This window comes from Mytilus edulis, chromosome 3, assembly GCF_963676685.1.
Source record: "Mytilus edulis chromosome 3, xbMytEdul2.2, whole genome shotgun sequence".
In the NCBI taxonomy this organism is placed as follows: domain Eukaryota; kingdom Metazoa; phylum Mollusca; class Bivalvia; order Mytilida; family Mytilidae; genus Mytilus; species Mytilus edulis.
The window spans coordinates 106,236,406-106,262,440 of NC_092346.1; the positions used below are offsets into that span (position 1 = coordinate 106,236,406).

Here is a 26,035-nt window from a genome sequence, read left to right on the forward strand (position 1 = left end):
ACCTACCGAATTAGACTATTTACCGGATTTGTTATCACATAAGCAACACGACGGGTGTATGTGAAGCAGGATCTGCTTACCCTTCCGGAGCACCCGAGTTCACCCCTAGTTTTTTGGTTGGGTTCGTGTAGTTTATTCTTTAGTTTTCTATGTTGTGTCATGTGTGCTGTTGTTTGTTTGTCTTTTTCATTTTTAGCCATGGCGTTGTCAGTTTGTTTTAGATTTATGAACTCGACTGTCCCTCTGGTATCTTTCGTCTCCCTTTTTTTTGTACCAATTATATAAACTGCACTCAAAATATGCACGTCTAACTTTGAAGAAAGATATCCAGTAAAGGTACTTGTATGATACCATAATTTATTTTATGTTGACAACAATGTGTGAGAAAAATAAACGGATATAATACATGTAGGTAAAAATGTCAAACATTAGGGTACAGCACTCACCATTTTGTTATAATCTAACAAACATAAAACAAACACATAAGCGTCTCATGCTTTGGATTCATCACCCGACATTTGCCGTGATTATATATACACACATAAGCGTCTCATGCTTTGGATTCATCATCCGACATTCGCCGTGATTATATATACACACATAAGCGTCTCATGCTTGGATCATCACCCGACATTCGCCGTGATTATATATACACACATAAGCGTCTCATGCTTTGGATTCATCACCCGACATTCGCCGTAATTATATATACACACATAAGCGTCTCGTGCTTTGGATTCATCACCCGACATTCGCCGTGATTATATATACACACATAAGCGTCTCATGCTTTGGATTCATCACCCGACATTCGCCGTGATTATATATACACACATAAGCGTCTCATGCTTTGGATTCACCACCCGACATTCGCCGTAATTATATATACACACATAAGCGTCTCATGCTTTGGATTCATCACCCGACATTCGCCGTTATTATATATACATACATAAGCGTCTCATGCTTTGGATGCATCACCCGACATTCGCCGTGATTATTGGATTCATCACCCAACATTCGCCGTGATTATATATATATCTGTGTTCGTTATTTTTAGTTTTAAGCTGTCGTAAATAACGTCATTAACATGATTAATGCTTAATTAAATGCAAATAGTTTGTTTCAGTATGTTTCATATTTGCTATAACTGCCGAAGTGATGTTGTCAGCTTTAATCATATTCCACATGATTTCTTCATACAGGTAATTTAAAGTAGTAGTGGTATAAGTTTTCTATGTGGTATTATACCTTGGAGAAAGTTGTAAGTCTTTCTTACAATTATCAATGTTATCTGTATTTCTAATTAGTGCTTTTTAAATGCCGCACTTTGTATCATCTCCCTCGTTTTAATTATATAAATATAGCTATTTACATGTTTGATGATGACATGCCGATTTTATGTATTCGTTCACCAGACAGCAACGAAACAACAGTGAAAAACACAATTACCCATTAAGACAAACATACAAGTGTTAAGTTAGCCGTCGATAACAGCCGATGCTAATATGCATGATTGCAGCAACTTTCGTATAGATAGTTAAAGAGAAATGTGTGATCCATGAATTTTGTGTTCATTCAAAAAACGAAGACTTAGAGTTAATCAAGTATCTGATGGGGTCATTTTTTTCATATTATACCTACTTTTATATTTAAAAAGTAATTTAAATCGAGGAAAAAAATGTGTTTATATATTTGTCTTTAAGAAACAACAACGTATAATTATCAATCGGGGCCATTAATAGCCGACTATACGGTATCAGTTTTTCTCATTGTTGAAGGCTTTACAGTTGCCTATCATTACTTACATCCACTTCATTTTTGCTTACGTGGATAGTTGTGCCATTTGGAAATCATACCCCATCTCCTTATTTATGTATATAAACATCCCTGAGAAGTTCGGGTTTATGAAACATACATGACAGTGTTTACACAATCTATAAGTATTGGTTTTTGACATATTTCAGCATTTGGGACTTTCAAACTGTTTCCTTAACTCTGACGGTAGTGGCAAACAACTATATTTTCATATTGTTTTTGTCTTTGCTAAGACTTTTTTTCAAATGTAGATATTAGATTTTTTTTAAATTTTTAACGGACTCGGACTCGAACATTTGTCAATCTTAATAAAATCATAAATGATGTTATCCGCGAATATGTTCGACAACGTGGGAACTTTGATATGTTTTGTGAAAATTGCAGCGTTACTAAACCTACTATATTTCTTTTATTCATTGGATATACAAATTTCTATTTTTATGCCCCACCTACGATAGTAGAAGGGCATTATGTTTTCTGGTCTGTGCCTCCGTTTGTCCGTCCGTCTGTGCGTCCGTCCGTCTGTCCCGCTTCAGGTTAAAGTTTTTGGTCAAGGTAGTTTTTGATGAAGTTGAAGTCCAATCAACTTGAAACTTAGTATACATATGCCCTATGATATGATCTTTCTAATTTAAATGCCAAATTAGAGTTTTGACCCCAATTTTACGGTTCATTGAACATAGAAAATGATAGTGCAAATTTCAGGTTAAAGTTTTTGGTCAAGGTAGTTTTTGATAAAGTAGAAGTCCAATCAACTTGAAACTTAGTGTACGTGTTCCTTTTGATAACATCATTCTAATTTTAATGCCAAATTAGAGTTTTGACCCCAATTTTATGGTTCACTGAACATAGAAAATGATAGTGCAAATTTCAGGTTAAAGTTTTTGGTCAAGGTAGTTTTTGATAAAGTAGAAGTCCAATCAACTTGAAACTTAGTGTACATGTTCCTTTTGATAACATCATTCTAATTTTAATGCCAAATTAGAGAATTTATTTCAATTTCACGGTCCACTAAACATAGAAAATGATAGTGCGAGTGGGGCAATCGTGTACTGTGGACACATTCTTGTTGTATATAAAATAAGGCCGGGTTTTTATAATGTTTTTTTTTAATGTTGTTTTACACAAATAATGTTTCGTCCCTTTATAGCTTACTTTTCAGCAACGAACCTAATATGATTGCTTACTTTACTAGATTGTGTCTTGAATGTAAAGATGTCTCAATTGGCACTCATACCTCATCGTCGTATTTCTAACTTAATAGATAATATTGCACCCACTATGATCCAGAGGATTTATATAATCGGAGATATTGCATATGCGTCAACAGGACAGCAGCCGAACGATAAAAAACCTCTGACGGACTCTGATGTTGTCTGATCTATGGTCAGGTTGTTGTCTCTTTGACATATTCCCCATTTTCATTCTCAATTTTATTTATCGAGTGATGAAACTATACAAAATATGTTAAGCTATTTGCAGTCCGAGCTTTTATAACACTTATTTTTAGCATACTGAATATTATGATGTTCAGATCCTGAAAAGTTTACACATCCAGTACATATAGAAGTGTTTCTGTGCCAGTTTTCGTGTTTTTCGAGGCAGACATGTTTTTGGAATGACATTATATATGTTTAAAAGAGATTACAAAATTTTCATACTTGACAGAGATAACTTAATCCGAAATTTTACGGTTTTACGGCGTGAAATTATTGCACAGGTACAATGCATAACAATGGAAAAAAACCTGTTTTAACTACTTTTACATGGCGAGAAAGAAATTCGAACAGTGAAGCTCGTAAGCAATACTTTTTCAATCTGAGCTTGCAAATTGAAGATTATGTTTTATATATTACAATGAACATGTTCGCAGAACAAAAACATTTATTTTGAGAGTCCCAGACACTATATTAGTTGACAGTTTTTCCACTAATTTCACGTGTTTTTGAGTTGTTGTAAACTCGTAGTAGCCCACAATGCATTGCAGTTCATTTAGTCGATTGGTCATTTTTCAAGGCCATTTTGGCCTTTTGTTTTGAAAATTACTATGCAAATTTATTCTGACGTCAGAAAATGTAGAGTTCTCGACCTGTTTAACATCATACTTCATAGTTTGTTTACTTTTTCGTCCCGCGTAGTTATAGCTAGTTGTAGGTGAAACCTTATTACTTTTTCGTCCCGCGTAGTTATAGCTAGTTGTAGGTGAAATCTTATTACTTTTTCGTCCCGCGTAGTTATAGCTAGGTGTAGGTGAAACCTTATTATTATATGCACACCATGTGTTTCTCATGATACAGTCACCAATGCTTATCTGTGTCGCGCAAGAAGCAAGTCAAAACTTGGATACGCCAGAGGTGTTTTCCAGCTACACCTCATAAATGGCAATCGAATCAAAACAATAGCTTTATCAAATACAATGTTGAAGTGCATTAAAACAGTAAACAGTAAATTCCGAATAGTTGTGCCAAATACGTCTCAATTAATTGATGAGTGAGGGTGTTCCTAGGTATATTCCGTGGGTTATATCATTATCCACCAGTCATTATGTATCATCATACTAACGATACGTATGTCTGATAGGGTTGGCTTTACTGTGATCTCATTTTCATGGTGCATGACCTGCACACACAATAAAATCTCAGTACGTCAGATTTTGGTATACTTAAAGTATAATTTCTACTTTATTTGATTAAAAGTTCCGTGGATCAATGATCCACATTTATACCTTATATGGAAAATCGATTACATAGACATTCAGCCAATATTATTCATTAAAACAGTTGAGACATTTTAGTTTGATTATTCTTGTGTATGTCTTTACCCTTTTTCCTTGTTGTAATTTGTTGAAGTATGAAGAAACATTTATTAATAGCATAATCGAGAAAGAGTATATTTTGGCTTGAGCCAAGCATGCCAAATAAATGATTTCATACACATTTTATTTATATTTCCAGGAAAAATCTGCTTTCCCTGTTTAAAGGTTCTACACATCATATTCCTCCAAGATCATCGATGAGTAACGCCAGTCTTATGGTAATCAATGCAATGTACACAACTATTAGATACATTATTTTGTTATGCAATTTGAAATAGTTTCTCTATTTTCCTGACAAAAATCATCTGCAAAAGCATTTTAAAAACATATTAGAAAATCAAAGTATGTAAGCGGATTTGGAAAACAAATTTTCAGATTTCTTAAAATATTTTTATTCTTAGAAATTCATTATATACAATCTACATCCTATTCCTTTTTTTAATTTAGGTTGGTACTATGCGATATACTGGATACCAAATAGGTTATATTTTATGGGGTATGTTGTATATTTTCTGGGGTATGTCATCTATTTTATGGGATATGCCGTATATTTTCTGGGATATGTCGTATATTTTCTGGGGTATGTCGTATATTTTATGGGGTATGTCGTATATTTTATGGGTACGTCGTATACTTTTTGAGGTTTGTCGTATATTTTATTGGTGTTGACATGAATATCAATAATGTGGTCATTATTTTTTATAAACTTCCTGTTAAAAAAAGTTAAATTTTTCGAAAAACTCAGGATTTTGGAATTTTGGATCCTCAATGCTCTTCAACTTTGTTATTCTTTGGCTTTATAAATATTTTGATATGAGCGTCACTGATGAGTCTTATGTAGACGAAACGCGCGTCTGGCGTACTAAATTATAATCCTCGTACCTTTGATAACTATTATTGGGTATGTCGTATATTTTGTGGTATATGTCGTATATTTAATGTGGTATGTCGTATATTATATTGGGTATGTCGTACATGGGGTATGTCGTATATTTCATGAGATTTTTTGTATATAATGATAAACAATGAAAATCAAATAAAAAATCAGGTTTGTAGAAGCTTTAACGTTATTATTAGAAATATCAGACGTCCACATGTTATTGTGAATGGAAGGGTGTTTTTTTATTGTTTATCTAAGGTTTTCAAGAACAAAACCTTAGCCGTATTTGGCACAACTTTTTGGAATTTGTATACTCAATGCTCTTCAACTTTGTACTTGTTTGGCTTTATATATATTTCGAAATGAGCGCCACTGATAAGTCTTATGTAGACGAAACCCGCGTCTGGCGTACTAAATTATAATACTGGTACCTTTGATAACTATTTAAACCACTGGGTCGATGCCACTGCTGGTGGACGTTTCGTCCCGGAGGGTATCACCAGCCCAGTAGTCAACATTCCGGTGTTGACATGATATCAATAATGTGGTCATTTTTTTATTAATTTCCTTTTTACAAAACTTTGAATTTTTCGAAAAACTAAGGATTTTCTTATTCCAGACATAGATTACCTAAGCCGTATTTGGATAAACTTTTTGGAATTTGGATCCTCAATGCTCATCAACTTTGTACTTGTTTGGCTTTATATATATTTCGATATGAGCGTCACTGATGAGTCTTATGTAGACGAAACGCGCGTCTGGCGTACTTAATTATAATCCTGGTACCTTTGATAACTATATAAACCACTGGGTTGATGCCACTGCTGGTGGACGTTTCGTCTCCGAGGGTATCACCAGCCCAGTAGGCAACATTCCGGTGTTATCATGAATATTAATGATGTGGTCATTTTTTATAAATTTCCTTTTTACAAAACTTTGAATTTTCGAAAAACTAAGGATTTTCTTATTCCAGGCATAGATTTTGTCTATATGTGTTACATTTTAGTGTTATGTCGTTGTTCTCCTCTTATATTTAATGCGTTTCCCTCGGTTTTAGTTTGTTATCCCGATTTTGTTTTTTGTCCATGGATTTATGAGTTTTGAACAGCGGTATACTACTGTTGCCTTTATTTACTTCAGCCGTATTTGGCACAACTTTTTGAATTTGAATCCTCAATGCTCTTCAACTTTGAACTTGTTTGGCTTTATATATATTTCGATATGAGCATCACTGATCAGTCTTATGTAGATGAAACGCGGCATATTAAATTATAATCCTGGTACCTTTGATAACTATTATCGCTGATTTTCATAGAATTATACACATGACATTCCTATATTTTAGGGTAAAATATGACGGAGCGTCTATGCACACGTATTACATTCTTGTCTAAAACGATAAACAAAACACACAAATTAAGCAGGCCTAACAGCACCATGTATCCCATTAATGTACAATTGTCGCATGCTTATTATAATTGTTATCTTGTTCCATAGTCACTAAGTGATCATGTTGCACATCCTTCCTTTATCATTTTGTTTGATTCCCGATTTATCATGAACCTCTGACAAACGACGTACTCAAACATCCGACAAAGACGCCAACAATACAAAATAAGGTCACACAGTAAACATCATGACATATTCCTTCCTGATAAAGTGCAAAAGCAGTCAAACATGATTTCAAGTTTTTAAGGGTATACGAAATGAAAACAGCATTATAAAAACATCTAAATCAAACCTATGGTCGAAACCACATAACAGAACGCCAAAACAAAAATCCGTTATCTGGATGCACAAATACCGAGCCACATCCAAAGTCATACAACCACAAGGAACATAATAGTACTAAATGAAAACTGTAGAGTAAAGAAAACGAAACACAACATCATCACATATAAGCTATGCATTCTCTAACTGTTCTTAGTAAAAAAGAAAGGAATACAGTAAGCGATAGATACAGAATAAATAGTAAAAATAATCCGCACAAATACAATACACGACACATGATATCAATTAACAGGCCGATGGGTTGTATAAATGTTTTTCTCTGTAAATGTAGAATATATATAATTGTTTACTTTCAGCGTACATCGTACAAGCTGCTTTGTTTTTCTGGACGTTTTTTGTGATAGATATCGTAGTTTCCTTATACAGAGCCGGTTTAGGTGGCACAATGACAGACCTTATTAGCGAATTTTGGTAAAATAATACTCTAATTGGTGTTTTAAGTCCTAAAACATAATTTATTCAATTCAATTCAATTTAATATTTTATGGAAAGAGCACAATAGAGGCGTGATCCAAATACAGACAATTATAATATTTAAACAACATATCAATTTATAGAAGTGTAAAAGTAACCATTCTAATCGGATTGACTAATAAGCTGGTTGGAATCAGGATTAACTATAGTTGTAATGATAAATAAAGGCAACAGTAGTATACCGCTGTTCGAAATTCATAAATCGATAGAGAAAAAACAAATCCGGGCTACAAATTAAAACTGAGGGAAACGCATCAAATATACGAGAACTACGACACAACAGAAACGCAATATTAAAATGTAACACACTCAGAAACGAACTTTGATATAACAAATAAAACATTGGCCCCTTAAGAATAATTGTGAATAACAAAATATCAAAAGTAATTATATAATAATGAATGTTTGCCCAATATTTCTGTGGAGACTGGCAAAAGATGAGCCTCACCACTGAGGTACTTGTAATTACACCGCTCAATATCGATTAATTCTTTCAAATCGTGATACTATTAAGTGTATTGCAACTTCTATTGCAGGTCAATTTCAATAACTGCGATTCTGTTAAGTGTATTGCAACTTCTATTGCAGGTCAATTCCAATGACTGCGATACTGTTAAGTGTATTACAACTTCTATTGCAGGTCAATTCCAGTAACTGCGATACTGTTAAGTGTATTGCAACTTGTAATGGCCAAGTTCTTATTCTTACAAGAAAGTGGAAACGTTTTGGCAATTGAAAACAGGTTTTATATTATATTATCGCAGTTCTAACATAATACTACTTTACTTTTACTTTGAATAACCATTCAAAGCATTGTGTCATAATATCTTTACGGTCATTGTGAACAAACTTGTATGGGTCAAGTGCGCTTTTCTCATCACTTGGCGTCCGTCTTCCGTCTTCGTCGTTAACTTTTACGAAAATCTTCACCTAAGACTAAAAACTATCGGGCCAAATTTAACCAATCTTGGCCACAATCATCATGGTGGTATCTAGTTGGGTCAATTGACTCGGCCAACCAAATAAGGAGGCCGCCATGGCTAAAGATAGAACATAGGGGTAAAATGTAAATGTTGGCTTATATCTCTGAAACCAAAGCATTTAGAGAAAATCTGACAGGTATAGAATTGTATATCAGGACAAGATCTATGTTTCCTTTAATTTTCAGACGATCAGACATCCCGTTGTTGAGTGACTGTCCCTGAATTAATAATTTTAAGGACATTTTGCAGTTTTGGTTATTTTCTTGAATATTATTATAGATAGAGATAAAATGTAACCACCAATAATTTTCAACAAAGTAAGACCTACGATTAATTCAGCATGACCAAAACTGTCAATTGATCCCTTAAGGAGTTAAGGTCCTTTATAGTAATATTTTTACATTTTTTTAACAATTTTTGTCATCTTACAAAAATCTTCACCTACTGAGACACATTTAACCAAACTTGATCACAATCATTGTTAGGGTATCTAGTTTAACCAATGTGTCTGATGAACCCTTCTTCAATCAACATGGCCGACATAGCTATAACTAGAGCATAGGGGTAAATTGCCCTGTTTGGCTTACATCTCTGAAACGAACACATTTAGAGCAAATTTGACGAATATAAAAATGTTCATCAGGTTAAGATATATTTGTCCTGAAATTTTCAGACGCATCAGACAAACTGTAGTTAGGTTGCTGTCCATGAATTAGTAATTTTAAGGGAATTTTGTTGTTTTTGGTTATTATTTTAAATATTATTATAGATATAATAATTTGTAAACAGCAATAATGGTCAGCAAGTAAGATAGACAAATATGTCAGCATGACCAAAATGGTCAATTATTTCCATAAGGAGTTATTGCCCTTTAAAGTCAAATTTAACAATTTTTCTAATCTTTAACAAAAGTCTTCTCCTGAAACAAATGAGACAAATTCAACCACACTTGACCACAAATATGCAGTAGGGTATTTAGTTTTTGAAAATGTGTCCCATGACCCTGCCTGCCAACCAACATGGCAGACATGGCTAAAAATAGAACATAGGTAAAAATGCAGTTTTGACTTGTATCTCTGAAACTAGAGCAAAAGTTAACGATTGCATTATTTCATGCATCAATTTCGAATAAAGATATCATGTGAGCGACACAGGCTCCTTTGATCTTTTAGTTATATTTGTATTAGTTACAAATGAGATTATTTCTGTGTCCATCCATGTGTTGCTACTATAGCTTCATCAGGAACAATCACAAGATATGTCTCTACTATAACCTTGACAAGGAACGACCACAACAGCTGTTTCTGCTATATCTTTCACCAGGAATGTTCACAACAGGTGTCTCTGCTTTATCTTCAAAAGCATCATTACAATATGAACTATTTAAATCAATTCTTACTAATTTGTGAACTTTCCGTTTCTATGTAGCAACATTCCAGCAGCGCCTGTATACGGAGAATGTATCTCACAATTGATACGATATTCCCGCGCTTTTATTTCCTATCATGATTTCCTTGATAAAGGGTTGCTGCTCACAAGGAAGCTATTAAACCAGGGGTTCCAAATAGTGAAGTTGAAATCATCTCTATAAATTTTACGGACGCTATCACGAGTTGGTTGACCGTTATGGAATAACCGTTTCACAGATGATATAGGATATGTTTTTAAATCTTATCTAGAATCCCCTTCCCTTTTCATGAATATGACCTATCGAATAAGACTATTTACAGGGTTTGTTATCAGGATCTGCTTACCCTTCCGAAGCACCTAAGTTCACCCTTTATTTTTGGTGTGGTTCGTGTTGCTCAGTCTTTAGTTTTCTATGTTGTTTCTTGTGTACTATTATTTGTCTTATTGTCTTTTTCATTTTTAGCCATGGCGTTGTCAGTTTATATTCGATTAATGAGATTGACTGTTCCTCTGGTATCTTTTGTCCCTCTTTCAAGCATAGGCGATATAAGATGAATACTAGAAGATAGGCGAAAGAAACAAAAGGGATAATAAAACTTACCCGTGTACGTAGAAAACGGACTGACAATGTTAATCTTGTTTAATCCAACATCTTCTACATGAAAAATGCCTGTACCAAGTCAGGAATATGACAATTGTATTCCATTCGTTTGAAGTGTTTGAGGTTCTTATTTTGTCATTTGATATAGAACTTTAATTTTCCTTAGCGTTCGGTATTTGTGCTATTTTCATATTTTTAACCAAAAAAAACAAAAGATAAACAACAGTATACAACACACAAGAAGGAAAACTAAAGACTGAGCAGCCTGAACCCAAACAAAAATCTGGGGATATCTCGTGTCCTCCGAAAAGTTAGCAAATCCTGCTATCCTCTTGGACAATTATTCCAACAATATCGGTTAACATTAAAACAAAAAAAAAGTTTTTATTACAACTCAGGAAATGTGAAAAATACCATTTTCTTCTAATATAAGAAAATAAGGATACAAATGTATATTTGTGAAATAAATATTACTCTTTGTTATTCTAATTGCAAACTAATTGACTTAAAATGTTTTACAGACGAGGATTCTTTCTGGCCGTTTATTTTGTCTTTTTCTACAACACATTTTTGGGTTTAGTATCGTGTCTGCTGCGAATTATAAAAGCTACAGTCATTGGAATATTATTTCTTGGACGATTAGACCACAGTACTCTTCCAAGAAGATTTCAACTGTTTGATCCAGGTTTGTTTAGTTAAAGAAATTGTCATGTGATCTGTCTATAGAAGTTCAAGAATAATAATGTTTAAATTGATTATACCTGTTTAAGAAATCATAGATTTAAAATATAATGTGGACCCTTGTGTAAAATTATTTTGTTATGTTCTAACTTATATACAAAAACCGTAAACTACGTCAAATTTATATACCAATAATGTTACGTCCCCAAATATTTTCATGCCTTAGATTTCCTGCAAAATATATGAACGGCATCGTGATGATAATAGTAAGGGGAAATTCCGCAAATAAACTCAACAGAGATAACAGGATAAATTGTGTATACCAGACGTGCGATTCTTATACAAAGACTCATCAGTGACGCTAGAATTAAAATTGTGTACACCAGACGTGCGATTCTTATACAAAAGACTCATCAGTGACGCTAGAATTAAAATTGTGTTCACCAGACGTGCGATTCTTATACAAAAGACTCATCAGTGACGCTAGAATTAAAAGAGTTGAAACTAAAAAGCCAAATTAAGTACGAAGTTGAAGACATTGAAGACCCCAAATTCTGAAAGATTAAAAAATTTAGGAAATACCATCTGTTATTCATTGTTAAATGTGTATAAAACTATTGGTAAATGACTGCTTGAGCTTCAGCATTAGCAAATACAATATCTGTAACAAATTCAGATCAGTTGGAATTTATACATACAATATCTGTTACAAGATCCGATTAATTTGAATTTATAAACGCAAAAGAAACCAAAGAAATCGACTGTATTCCTATCAGATTAACACTGACTAAACGTTAATATATTTTTATTAGGGTTTAATGCTTATGTTGGATTTATGCATATTGAAAATGCACATTACAACCCAGTCATTCTCACATTCCTGTCTCTCATACAAGTTAATCTGGAGACAGACAAAGACAACGACGAAGAGAGAGGTATTTGTCGTCATATGATCTTATTTCTTTTACGAAATAGTATTTTAAAACATTATGTATACTTTTACAAATGTGAGTATGCTTATGATTCGCCTTTCTGTGTTTTTTTTTTTTTTTTTTTTTTTCTTTAAGGTTTGTTTTGAAATAACTGAGCAATATATTTGAACTTTGTCTTCATTAAACGCCAATTATCTCTACAGTGTCCGAATCTAAGAAATTTGTAAATACAACAACAAAATTACTTAAAAATCTGCATAATAAAACAAACAGAAACACTAGATTTTATGTACAATAACTTGACTTACACAGGTACATTAACAAAAAACGGGGATTACATTTATTTTCTTCTTTTTTTGACGCGCTTTCATCATGTTTTTATAGCATGGTTTGTTATTCGTTGTGCAATTATTTGCATCTGCATATACTCACTATGCTTATCATAGCAGATATCAATTTTCTTTATTAACAAACGTACAGAACTAAAACATGTGAAAGAACAGCAGAGATCAAGACGTCACAGGGTTGCTTCGATTAATTGGTACTTAGCATGCTTACTCCACTATAACCCACACCTCCGAGTATTAAGGAAGGATTATCTGGAAACACTTCGAGCTAAGAGAGAGATAACTGTTAAATCGAAGGATGCTATCAAGATCTACGACGAGCCTGAAATATCTGTGGTATATTTTTTTTTTTATATATAACTGATAAATTTTCATAAACGCAGAATATCAATGAAAGAACTAACAAATAGGTTTCTGTCTGCAACTGTCACCAAAGGTTTCATCTTCAAGAATCATTGTTTAAACTTTAACATTCAGTTCGTGCAATCAGTGGCTAATAACAAATCTTCTTCAGTTCGTGCAATCAGTGGCTAATAACAAATCTTCTTCAGTTCGTGCAATCAGTGGCTAATAACAAATCTTCTTCAGTTCGTGGAATCAGTGGCTAATAACAAATCTTCTTCAGTTCGTGCAATCAGTGGCTAATAACAAATCTTCTTCAGTTCGTGCAATCAGTGGCTAATAACAAATCTTCTTCAGTTCGTGGAATCAGTGGCTAATAACAAATCTTCTTCAGTTCGTGCAATCAGTGGCTAATAACAAATCTTCTTCAGTTCGTGCAATCAGTGGCTAATAACAAATCTTCTTCAGTTCGTGCAATCAGTGGCTAATAACAAATCTTCTTCAGTTCGTGCAATCAGTGGCTAATAACAAATCTTCTTCAGTTCGTGTAATCAGTGGCTAATAACAAATCTTCTTCAGTTCGTGCAATCAGTGGCTAATAACAAATCTTCTTCAGTTCGTGCAATCAGTGGCTAATAACAAATCTTCTTCAGTTCGTGCAATCAGTGGCTAATAACAAATCTTCTTCAGTTCGTGCAATCAGTGGCTAATAACAAATCTTCTTCAGTTCGTGCAATCAGTGGCTAATAACAAATCTTCTTCAGTTCGTGTAATCAGTGGCTAATAACAAATCTTCTTCAGTTCGTGCAATCAGTGGCTAATAACAAATCTTCTTCAGTTCGTGCAATCTACAGCTACTGTTTGTTACTTTTTAACGACTCATTATTATCCAAGTCTTTCAGCCAATTTGTTAATTGGATGGTTATGCTTGTTTAAGACATACATAGTTTTAATAGATATCAATTATTTGTCTATGATTAACTTTACAAGCTTTAAGAGCTATGTTGTCCTGGTAAAAATAAATCTTGAAGTCTAGAAATGCACAAGTTGCACTTTAATGAACTCATCATAGATACTAGTATAACGAATGACGCATGTTAAGACTACAAAAGACTCATCAGTGACTATCTAGAACAAAAGTTAAAAGGGCGTTATAAAGTACGAAGTTAAAACGGAGTGAGGACCCAAAATTCCAATACAAACCAAAATAAGTGTTTAGAGCTTTCTTTTTACATCAACACACTATTGATTGATGCCTAATCATTTGAAACAATTACCAGTGTATTAAATAGGAGTAAAACAACAGTTGTCATATTTTGAGCATAACCTTCCAGTGCACTGAGATATCCGCTTGTTATTGGTGGATTTTGTGTTAATTATTCCTTGGTTTGCTGTTTTATAGACAGGTGTTTGCCTTTTAGTTATATTAAGATTACTGTTTTATAGACAGGTGTTTTCCTTTTAGTTATATTTAGATTGCTGTTTTATAGACAGGTGTTTGCCTTTTAGTTATATTTAGATTGCTGTTTTATAGACAGGTGTTTGCCTTTTAGTTATATTTAGATTGCTGTTTTATAGACAGGTGTTTGCCTTTTAGTTATATTTAGATTGCTGTTTTATAGACAGGTGTTTGCCTTTTAGTTATATTTAGATTGCTGTTTTATAGACAGGTGTTTGCCTTTTAGTTATATTAAGATTGCTGTTTTATAGACAGGTGTTTGCCTTTTAGTTATATTTAGATTGCTGTTTTATAGACAGGTGTTTGCCTTTTAGTTATATTTAGATTGCTGTTTTATAGACAGGTGTTTGCCTTTTAGTTATATTTAGTTTGCTGTTTTATAGACAGGTGTTGCCTTTTAGTTAAGTTAGATTGCTGTTTTATAGACAGGTGTTTGCCTTTTAGTTATATTAAGATTGCTGTTTTATAGACAGGTGTTTGCCTTTTAGTTATATTTAGAATGCTGTTTTATAGACAGGTGTTTGCCTTTTAGTTATATTTAGATTGCTGTTTTATAGACAGGTGTTTGCCTTTTAGTTATATTAAGATTGCTGTTTTATAGACAGGTGTTTGCCTTTTAGTTATATTTAGATTGCTGTTTTATAGACAGGTGTTTGCCTTTTAGTTATATTTAGATTGCTGTTTTATAGACAGGTGTTTGCCTTTTAGTTATATTTAGATTGCTGTTTTATAGACAGGTGTTTGCCTTTTAGTTATATTAAGATTACTGTTTTATAGACAGGTGTTTTCCTTTTAGTTATATTTAGATTGCTGTTTTATAGACAGGTGTTTGCCTTTTAGTTATATTTAGATTGCTGTTTTATAGACAGGTGTTTGCCTTTTAGTTATATTTAGATTGCTGTTTTATAGACAGGTGTTTTCCTTTTAGTTATATTTAGATTGCTGTTTTATAGACAGGTGTTTGCCTTTTAGTTATATTTAGATTGCTGTTTTATAGACAGGTGTTTGCCTTTTAGTTATATTAAGATTGCTGTTTTATAGACAGGTGTTTGCCTTTTAGTTATATTTAGATTGCTGTTTTATAGACAGGTGTTTGCCTTTTAGTTATATTTAGATTGCTGTTTTATAGACAGCTGTTTGCCTTTTAGTTATATTAAGATTACTGTTTTATAGACAGGTGTTTTCCTTTTAGTTATATTTAGATTGCTGTTTTATAGACAGGTGTTTGCCTTTTAGTTATATTTAGATTGCTGTTTTATAGACAGGTGTTGCCTTTTAGTTAAGTTAGATTGCTGTTTTATAGACAGGTGTTTGCCTTTTAGTTATATTAAGATTGCTGTTTTATAGACAGGTGTTTGCCTTTTAGTTATATTTAGATTGCTGTTTTATAGACAGGTGTTTGCCTTTTAGTTATATTAAGATTGCTGTTTTATAGACAGGTGTTTGCCTTTTAGTTATATTTAGATTGCTGTTTTATAGACAGGTGTTTGCCTTTTAGTTATATTTAGATTGCTGTTTTATAGACAGGTGTTTGCCTTTTAGTTATATTAAGATTGCTGTTTTATAGACAGGTGTTTGCCTTTTAGTTATATTTAGATTGCTGTTTTATAGACAGGTGTTTTCCTTTTAGTTATATTTAGATTGCTGTTTTATAGACAGGTGTTTGCCTTTTAGTTATATTTAGATTGCTGTTTTATAGACAGGTGTTTGCCTTTTAGTTATATTTAGATTGCTGTTTTATAGACAGGTGTTTGCCTTTTAGTTATATTAAGATTGCTGTTTTATAGACAGGTGTTTTCCTTTTAGTTATATTTAGATTGCTGTTTTATAGACAGGTGTTTGCCTTTTAGTTATATTTAGATTTTTCAGGAACGATTGTTGACTGTTACAGAGTGTAAGCACGGCCTCGTCAAAACGTCTTTTGACGTAGCGTCTCGTTCTGATGTAATTTTGGAGAATTTAAAAGCATACCATTTTCGACCTAATAGATCTGGTTAGTTTGTATGGCGTAATAAGTTCCTGAAGGTTTTTCACACAAATAACGTCGCTTAACACAGTTCCATCAAATGTCAAACGGAAATCGGAAATATACTCACCCCCGCATAATATGCTTTAACCCCGCCATATTCTGTATGTATGTGCCTGTCCCTAGTCAGGAGCCTGTTATTCAGTGTTTGGCGTTTGTTTATACGTAACATAATTGTTTTCGTTCATTTTTTGTACATATATTAGTCCGTTAGTTTTCTCGTTTGAATTATTTTACATTGTTAATTTCACGGCCTTTTGTAGCTGATTATGTGGTATTGGATTTGCTCATTGTTGACGGCCGTACGGTGACCTACAGTTGTTAATATCTGTGTCATTTGGTCTCTTGTGGAGTGTTGTCTCATTGGCAATCATACTACATTTTATTTGTTTATATTATATGTTGGGTTGCAAAGATAAATACTTATGTTTGTCTTCATTAAGTTTCAACATACTGGCACTCTTAGAATCCCAAATATCAGACTAACATTTTTCTAGACTTTTTTACAGATTGGATCGTCGATCGGACCAGTCTCCTTGTGGTCTTCTGATTTGATAAACCTGAGTATCATCTGTGTACGAAAAGTATGACATTACGCGGTTCCTGGCAAAATTAACCTGCTGGTTTTGCAAAAATACAATACAGTTTCGACCCTAAGACCTTTCTCTGTTTATATTTATTTTCTCTTTACAGGGAATTGAAGATCTCAAGAAATCATCACCGAAAGTGTAATTTAATAAGAGTGTGTTGTTATTTGTAAAAGGAATATACTGATTGGATAAGCGTTTCAACATCTATATTAGTATTTATTATATTTGATATATTAGGATATTTTATCGTTTATGTTATACGTGTTGAAATGTTAATTTTGACAATGGAAGCGTGTTTGATTCATAGTATAAGATTGAATGATTTTCTGTTAATGTTTGACAATAAAACCGTGTATCTACGTATGTAAGATCTGATAAATTATTGTTTTGTCTACCCAAAAAAAAACATTTTGTTAAAGTATATATTTGTTTATTCAATCATTGTCATTTAAAAAAATAATCGTAAGTTTTATCTTAATTTGTAATGTGATTGTCCCTGAGAGTATCATTAGCTCAGGAGTCATTACTTCGGCACTGACATGATTAATAACTATCTAAATTTGCCCGTTTATAAATTTTCAAATTACATAGAAACTAAGGTTTCAGCTCATTGGGGCAAAGTTTGACTAAGATAGATTTAGTTATTTTGGGGTATTATTTTGTTTATAACTCTTCGACGTCTTCGGTCATTACACAAACTTGGATTTTAAATATTTTGCTTTGCCTGATAAAGGTTATTCCAGAAAAGACCAACGATTTCATAACGTGTTTATTCATTTTGTTAGAGGAATGGCAATCTCCTACCTGATATTCTTACTTTGGCTGAATTCTGGTTTTTGGTCGAGTTTTTGGTTGTTTGACACAATCACCGTTTCTTGTCTTACTTCTATTTAACTGCATGTCAGTTCAAATAATTATATGTTATTCGCTATCTGTATATAAAGATACAAAACCTAGGGTATATTCCATGTATTCGTCAATAGAAATCATGAACACATAGAAACTCACTTTTAATTAAGATAAATGGTATTTTACCTTATTTACCTTATTTGGCAGACACACACAAATACGCCTGTTTTATTCTATTAGCCCTTTCACAAAAATGATATTCAATTTTAAATTAGTCTACCTTTTATTTAGTATGATTTAATAGTTTAAAAACTTATGCAGTTTTAAGTATCCACGAACGTTAATACCAAAATCTGATAATAAATTGGTATTCAATAACATGTACCATTATTTTGAATATGTAGTGTTTATGAAATTGTGTTTAGATTGTTATTGATTTTGTTTTTTACTTGTAAACGTTTTGTTTTAGTTGTCAGTTAATTGTTATGAAAGCAGTCTAGGAAAACTTTATGTATTTATTAGTTGTAATTGAACTTTAACTAGCTTTCATTCACTGCGAGTACTCTCCCAACGCCAATGAAAATTTTAAACGGAAAGACCCTAATCAAATTGCAAAATCAAAAACTCAAACACATCAAACGAATGGACAGCAATTGTCATAATCTTGACTTGGTATAGACATTTTTTATGTAGATAATGGTGGATAAAACCTGATTTTATAGTTAGCTGAACCTCTCACATAAATGACAGTCGCTTAACATTCCATTGTATTGACCACGATGTTTGATCAAAACATTGAGAAACAATAGATAACAATGCAAAAATAGTGGTACAGTGGTAAACATTGTTCATAATCTAATTCAATATAAAAAAACAAACACATATGTATAGAAAGAAACAGAAAATGGCATAGAGACAAAACACAGTAGCAAAAACGAAAGATAATGAGTCAATGAGTCACATCAAATGGATATACCAAAAAAAGATTAAAGAGTAAAGTTATGGTTATAGAGACGAATAAAAGAATAATTTTACTTTACGTTGTTTTCCTCTTATAGTTGATGTGTTTCCCTCGGTTTTAGTTTGTCACCCCGATCTGTTTTCCCTCAATCGATATATGACTTTTGAACAACAGTATACCACTGTCGGCTTTATTAAGATGATAAACAACATCAGTACCTATAATCTATACTTCAAGTGAGTTTTTGTATAAGGAGTATAACAACTTTCCCTGATAAAGTCCGTAAAGTATAAATATAAACGAGCATAAATTGAAATTTTATAAATGCCATACGATGCATGAACACAGATTACTGCCTGGTTAGCATGTCGAAATGTAATATTGTAGTATTTATTCGTGTATTTGTCTGTCCGGAATGTTCGTGGATTTATTTGTACTGTATTTCTATCATGTAATGTTGTCATTTTAGTGGCATATTTTGACATTGCCATAAATGTGTGAGGTTTGGCTAGACCAAAAACAGGTTCAACCTACTTTTTTTGTCTAAAAATATCCTGTATCAAGTCAAGAAAAGTGGCAGTTGCTATCTCATAGTTAGGTTCTGTGTGTGTTGCATTGTCGTTTGCTTTTTTGTTGCACTTCCGCGTTTCTGCTGTATCGTTGTTTTCCTCTTAAAATTGATGCGTTTCCGTCGGTTTTAGTTTGTAACCTGCATTTGTTTTCTCTTAACTTATGATTTAACAGCGGTATACTAATGCTACCTTTATTTAATACTTTTGTTTATTCTATGCATATATATTTAGGTTTTTTATTTCAAAAACAAGCAAAACAGTTTGCTCTTCTTTACAGCGGTAGCAACAAATGCAAACGCACTGATTCGTTAAATAAAGAAATGACAACCAATCAATTTACAGAATTACATATGAGTTTTACCAAAAACAATTTCTCCTTGTGTATTATCTTACTGCTATAATGTTTTTTCTTTGGAGGAAATTTATGCCAAATGGCATCATTCATGCCTTGGATACTTCTATCTGACACTGAATACGATACGTATACAATCTTACAATAATAAGTTAGTTGATTTTGTTGTATGTAACCATTGTTCTATAGTTTTGTGCAGCCATCATCGGGTCTATTGAGATCATTCTGTATAGTTACGTCTTCGTGATCACGTTCTGGTCGGTTTTCTTGGTCACGCGAAGGAGATGAAAAGCAGAAAAGAGGATCGTTAACAAATGTTGGAGAGAACGGAATATATTGGGTCCATCGCCATGACCTTATTTTTGACATACCAAACGGAAGATCGTACGTTCTTAATGAGTAGCTGCCCTTGTCCTCTAGATGTTCGGATGTTAATTCCCGCCATAACACTATTCCACGTTCTTCATCAGTACCTAGTTTTTTAGATAAATAAAAATAAAAATGTCTTTAAAGTTTAGTCCGTCAGGAGTATTTCACTTTAAATCAAAAGAGACTATGAAATTTGCACTTTTCTCCACCAGAAAACAAGAATGAAAATACAAGCTTGAACTAAATAATGTTTATCTTTATTTTGTGGTTATTGCTTATTTATTAAGATGAAGCTGAAATATTTTTGTCTGATTTAATTGATTTATTCCGTTTATCAGGAGACCCCTATATGTGTATTGTATGCAAACTTAATTTTCATGTGCCTTGTGTTCCAGTGTATATCAAAATCTTTAGTTGTTTTTTGGGTTGTTTTTTTTTCTTTTCTTTTATAAAGCTACGTTGAAGTGCAATGTTGTTCAGATGTTTTGTTTGTTTGCAGTCATGTCTTCGTCGATCCAAGAAGTTAATTTTGCATTTGTGACAATAAATGTAAGCTCCCGTTCATGTATTTTTTCGTAAGTAAAACTTGTTCTTTGCATTGTTTCATATTAATTTTTAGTATATCTAAAACATTTGTTTTCCTCTTAAGATTGATTAACAGCTTGTTCGATGAGAAATAAAAAGTTACATACCTGGCATAACATTGTCCAATATTAATGCTGTGAAACAAGCCATAAACATATTGTTTCCTAGAAGAGCTAACAATACCTGCATCGCATTTTCGTTGCCTAAAATAGATCAAACCTCAATATCAAAGTACAATTTATAGATAGCAATTTTGAACAATGCTATCATACAAAAGTTGTGGTAACTATAGCTAATCAAACCAGTCAACAATAATAGAGCCAAAATAGCCATAGCGAATGTGTATAAACTTACAATATTCTGAATATTTCTTCTGTTATGTATGATATGTCATAACCTGGACAAAATGATGTTTATAACTTACCTTCTGCAAAGATTTGTTCATTCTGTTGGGTCCATGGAGGCAATGTCAATCCCATGAACAACGACAGGCCGAACACTATCATGTTTCTTGGTGAATTCAGGTCTACATACTGAAGATTTGATGCCCCTACAGCTGCTAACACTCCTGATTTGTATACACGAAATTAAATGGTTATAGAATAGAAAAATACAAGAGGTATGGTTGCTTTTGAGACAACTTTCACCAAAGACATACAAGTTTGATGATTTTAACAACTTTACAGTGTACTGCCTACAGAAATGAGAATACTTTTCGCATTCAACAATGAGCGTTATGTTCAACTTCAACAATGAACATAAGTTTTGCTTTCAATGACCCTCTATAGTTATTAGTATTATTTTCGTCTTCAACAATGATGAAAATATTTAAATTGAATTTCAAATGATTAAACGAAAGGTGAAACAAAAAGAACAATGGAATAATTATCTTTACTCAAATGTTCTTTAAAGACACTGTATATTTTTTTGCAAAGTTAGATTATATAAACATAGATGACGTACGATTTGAATAAGCGGTGGAATGAAATACAAACTTTTAATGCATGGTTCAAATAGTAGTACATAAAACAGAAATTACATGTATAGGGTCAAAAGTAAAGTCCTATCTAACTCTTGTTAGGCTGTTGAAATTCCTTGATCATGAACAATATTAAAGCTCAATATAATATAAGATGTGTTAAATAATTTATATGCATTATAATCAACAGAAATTACTACGAATTAAAAATGTTACGTTTTTCGTGTTTGGCATTATATATGCTTTCAATATATTTATGCGCGAACTCTATAGCAATCTTCTTTTTTTGGACTTTAACACATTTTTAATCTGCTTCCATTAAACTGAGAACTCACCAAAGAGTACAATGAATGAAGCACCGATGATTGGATCAGGAACCGTAACAACAAACGCACTAAACTTGTTAAAACAACCAAATATTATCATCAGTATACCCGCTACAAGTACAACACGTCTGCTGCCAACCTGTACATGAAGGTTAAGACATTAAACTTGTTAAAACAACCAAATACTATCATCAGTATACCCGCTACAAGTATCACACGTCTGCTGCTAACCTGTACATAAAGGTAAGAACTAAACTTGTTAAAACAACCAAATACTATCATCAGTATACCCAGTACAAGTACAAGACGTCTGCTGTCATCCTGTACATATAGGTAAGAACTAAACTTGTTAAAATAACCAAATATTATCATCAGTATACCCGCTACAAATACAACACGTCTGCTGCCAACATGTACATATAGGTAAGAACTAAACTTGTTAAAACAACCAACTATTATCATCAGTATACCCGTTACAAGTACAACACGTCTGCTGCCAAACTGTACATATAGTAATTAAACTGTCATTACATATTCTATATCATTTCATCGACAGTACGAGTACAAAACACTCCAATAAATAGTTTACTTGTAAAACCGAAATAATATGATGATATTTATAGAATAATAAAGTCCTTCTTTCCCGTATATTTACCACTTCATACCACAACTCGTGCCATTTGATGTACTACACTAGACCACTGTTTTTGATAGGGTGGATGTTGCTTATTCTTAAGTTTCTCTATATTTTTAAGACTTTTAATTGTTATCAGGTTTTTTTGTTGGCCGTGTTGAGGGGTGGGATTTTTTTTATTGTTTCTCTCGCTGTTTTTTTTTTCTCATCATATACTAGTATGTGTTTAGATGCAATTATTATTTAATAAATCTTGGAGCAAGACAACAATATCAATATTTAGAATTCTTCGTCTAAGAATACCGACTCTAAGATTAAAACCTTTTCTTTTCTAGCCCTTTTAACTATAGCGTTCGTTTAATGTCGAATTTCACTTATTGCTAAAAGGAATGCAATTGTCTATTTCTATAGTGATTAAGATTATAACACAATGTTGACTGCTGTACCCCTATACTTTACATTTTTACCTATAATGTCTGTTTGTTTTGTTCACACATCGTTGTCAATATAATGGAATTTGATGTAACAGCCATAAAAGTGAGAGTTTTAGCTAGCTATAAAAATAGGTTTAATCCACCGTTTTCTACATAAGAAAATGCCTGTAGCTGTCAGGAATATGACAGTTGTTATCCATTTGTTGGATGTGTTTGAGCTTTTGATATTGCCATTTGAATAGGGACTTTCCGTTTGAATTTTCCTCGGAGTTCAATATTTTGGTGGTTTTGCTTTGTTTTGATTAAGCATGACAATTCTATACATGGTTCATTAAGTTGTTATAACAAACTGCTCATAATTACAATGATGAAAAACAACAGTGTTTTCTTCAGCATAGATATACAGAATTCCTCTATATAAACCTAATGTGAAAACCTGTTTGACGAAAAAAAAAAACCAATATCGTATGGAGAAATATTATATCTCACCAAAGGTAATTTTATAACCGTATATATCATTACACTTCAAAGAAAATGTACCTTTGTCAAACTGATGACACCAATATTCTGACTACATGATGTTACACCAAATCCTAGACCAACAGCTGCTGATAAAATACCATCTATTCCTTCTACTAGTATTCCTAGAAAAAAAACATAGAATGTGTCAGACATCTGATTTATATAGGTATTTGATGCTGTATGATGCTTATATGACTATATGTATTATTAACTGTTCAGGTAGAAATACACTCATTATTTCCAGTCCTTGACAATTAAAATCTCCAGTCTTTATATTGGATACAAATGTTCAAAATAATACATATAAGGTGAGGCGTATAGCGGGGATGTCGAGTAATATCTCGCAGTTGATACGACATTTAAGAGCCTGCATTTCCTATTATGATATCTTGATAGATTATTGCTGCTTACAATGAAGGTATTCAACCAAGTGGTCCAAATTTAAATTCATCCCCTCAAAAATTATAGGGACGCCTTTACGAGCTGGTTGACCTTTTTATAACATATGTTGCACAGAAGATGACGGGTTTGTTCCAGGAGTGGCGAAAAATAAGCTGAACAAGACAAAAACAAACCAACAACAGTACACAAAACACAAAACACAACACAGAAAACTAAAGACCGAGCAACATGAATCCAAACAATAATTAGAGGTGATCTGAAGTGCTCCAGAAAGCACTTCAATTGTAACCACAATCCCGTCTTTGAATGGGCTTCATGTTGTAATATTTTCAACGATATTGAAAGACTTCAAACTAGTCATGATAATCATAATGAACTAAGCTTTACAATCGTCAACTTCCAATTTCAAAGTAGTAACATTGCCTTTGTCCACACGTCTGACGTTTATATTTCTCAACTGATATATAGTTGTTGTAGCAAATAAACTCACAAAGTTTTACATCTGTTCATCGCAGAATGATCGGGGAGAAGATTGAGCTATTTTGGTAAATTAATTTACATATTGTTATCACTGTCAAAAGCAGGTGGTAGTGAAACTACACCCGTTTTTCTGGCAAATAATTAATGTTTTGTACCAGTCATGCTTTAATAACAAATGAACGTAATGGGCCTTACCTCTGTTTATGGCAGAGGGAGGCGGTGGAACAGCTCCAGCTATTCTGGCACACGTGTAATAATCACCAATAGACTCGATTACAGAAGTTATTACACCTGCTATAAATGCTACAAACAAACCCGAGTTAAATGTTGGCATGCCATATCTACCTGAAAAAGAAATCATATGTAATTGAATTATGAACTCGGGTTAAAAGATAGGCGAACGATACCAAACGAATATTCTATCTCATAAGTCGAAAGAAAAGTGATATAACTGGCATGTGAAATCTACCTGAAAAAGAAATCGGATATAACTGAATTCCGAACTCTAGATAAATACCTAAAAAAAATCATAATTTACTGATTTTTGATATCAGTTTAAATGCTCGCATTTCAAATCAGCAGATACCAGAAAAACAAATGCCTTCTTTAAGATCACCTTTACTTATGATAATGATGTATAGTTAAAACTCGGGTACTTATTATCTTATACACCATAATTAACCTCTTCAGTAAATATTTTGGAGACGAATTAGGAATTGACTCGTTGATTTCTGAGTACCATGCTCGCCGAGTAGCGTAGGTTGTCGTGTCGATCTGCGGGTGAGCAATATCAAAGACTAAAACTTTGATTTGAAGTTTATTCATCATGCACGCAGTATTTAGGTGTAAGCACATATATTTGTCGGCTTGAAATTAAGATAGTGTGTCTGTTTAAAGAAATATGCAAGTAAAATCGGTCCGTGTATTTCAGCTCAACTAAGATGGGTAACTTCATATCTCATCAAGATGTCGTTTCCTGGAAATCGTATAGTCGATTATTTGATATTAATAGAAATATGCTCTTTTAAAAAAAAATATGCTCTTTAACTTTATGCTTCCAAAGGAATAACCATATACAAGTTTATGGGTCTTAATTCTCTTCAACTTTATGTTATGGCTTTTTAACTATTTTGACCTGATCGTCACTGGTGAGTCTCATGTAGACGAAAAGCGAGTTTGTCGTGCCAAATTATGAGCCTGGTAGCTTTGATAACTATATGTAAGCTTGATCATAATCCTACCAGGATATGGAAATGAGACCCAGGAAGCAGTTTTTAATTCTTCATCCCGTAGATCAGTTCGAGCCTGGTACCCATAGCTTTTCTTGTCGCTTGGAAATGCTCCGGTTGTTGTTAAAATGTAACATAGCAGCCACATTAAACATACGGAAATAATCACCTTATAGAAAAAATGAAAGAGAA

The 26,035-nt window shown here is 32.9% G+C and overlaps 2 protein-coding genes across 2 annotated transcripts in view; one reads left to right on the top strand and one right to left on the bottom strand.

The window, feature by feature from the left end:
* Positions 1-17,528, top strand: part of LOC139518115 (receptor for retinol uptake stra6-like) — a 31,710-nt gene extending 14,182 nt beyond the window's left edge. Inside the window, exons 10-18 of the mRNA XM_071309783.1 lie at positions 1,130-1,205; positions 4,773-4,851; positions 5,081-5,129; positions 7,601-7,715; positions 8,419-8,520; positions 11,294-11,457; positions 12,266-12,388; positions 12,866-13,068; positions 17,253-17,528. Of these exons, the coding sequence (XP_071165884.1) occupies positions 1,130-1,205; positions 4,773-4,851; positions 5,081-5,129; positions 7,601-7,715; positions 8,419-8,520; positions 11,294-11,457; positions 12,266-12,388; positions 12,866-13,068; positions 17,253-17,291 (950 nt within the window). The 3' untranslated portion in view covers positions 17,292-17,528. The remainder of the gene's footprint in view (positions 1-1,129; positions 1,206-4,772; positions 4,852-5,080; positions 5,130-7,600; positions 7,716-8,418; positions 8,521-11,293; positions 11,458-12,265; positions 12,389-12,865; positions 13,069-17,252) is intronic.
* Positions 17,529-19,710: 2,182 nt separating this feature from the next.
* The window catches only part of LOC139518116 (solute carrier family 23 member 1-like), a 28,659-nt gene continuing 22,334 nt past the window's right edge, over positions 19,711-26,035 (bottom strand). The window contains exons 8-14 of the mRNA XM_071309784.1: positions 25,856-26,012; positions 24,810-24,959; positions 23,751-23,854; positions 22,152-22,281; positions 21,262-21,405; positions 20,945-21,040; positions 19,711-20,356 (exon numbers count right to left, since the gene is read on the bottom strand). Of these exons, the coding sequence (XP_071165885.1) occupies positions 20,067-20,356; positions 20,945-21,040; positions 21,262-21,405; positions 22,152-22,281; positions 23,751-23,854; positions 24,810-24,959; positions 25,856-26,012 (1,071 nt within the window). The 3' untranslated portion in view covers positions 19,711-20,066. The remainder of the gene's footprint in view (positions 20,357-20,944; positions 21,041-21,261; positions 21,406-22,151; positions 22,282-23,750; positions 23,855-24,809; positions 24,960-25,855; positions 26,013-26,035) is intronic.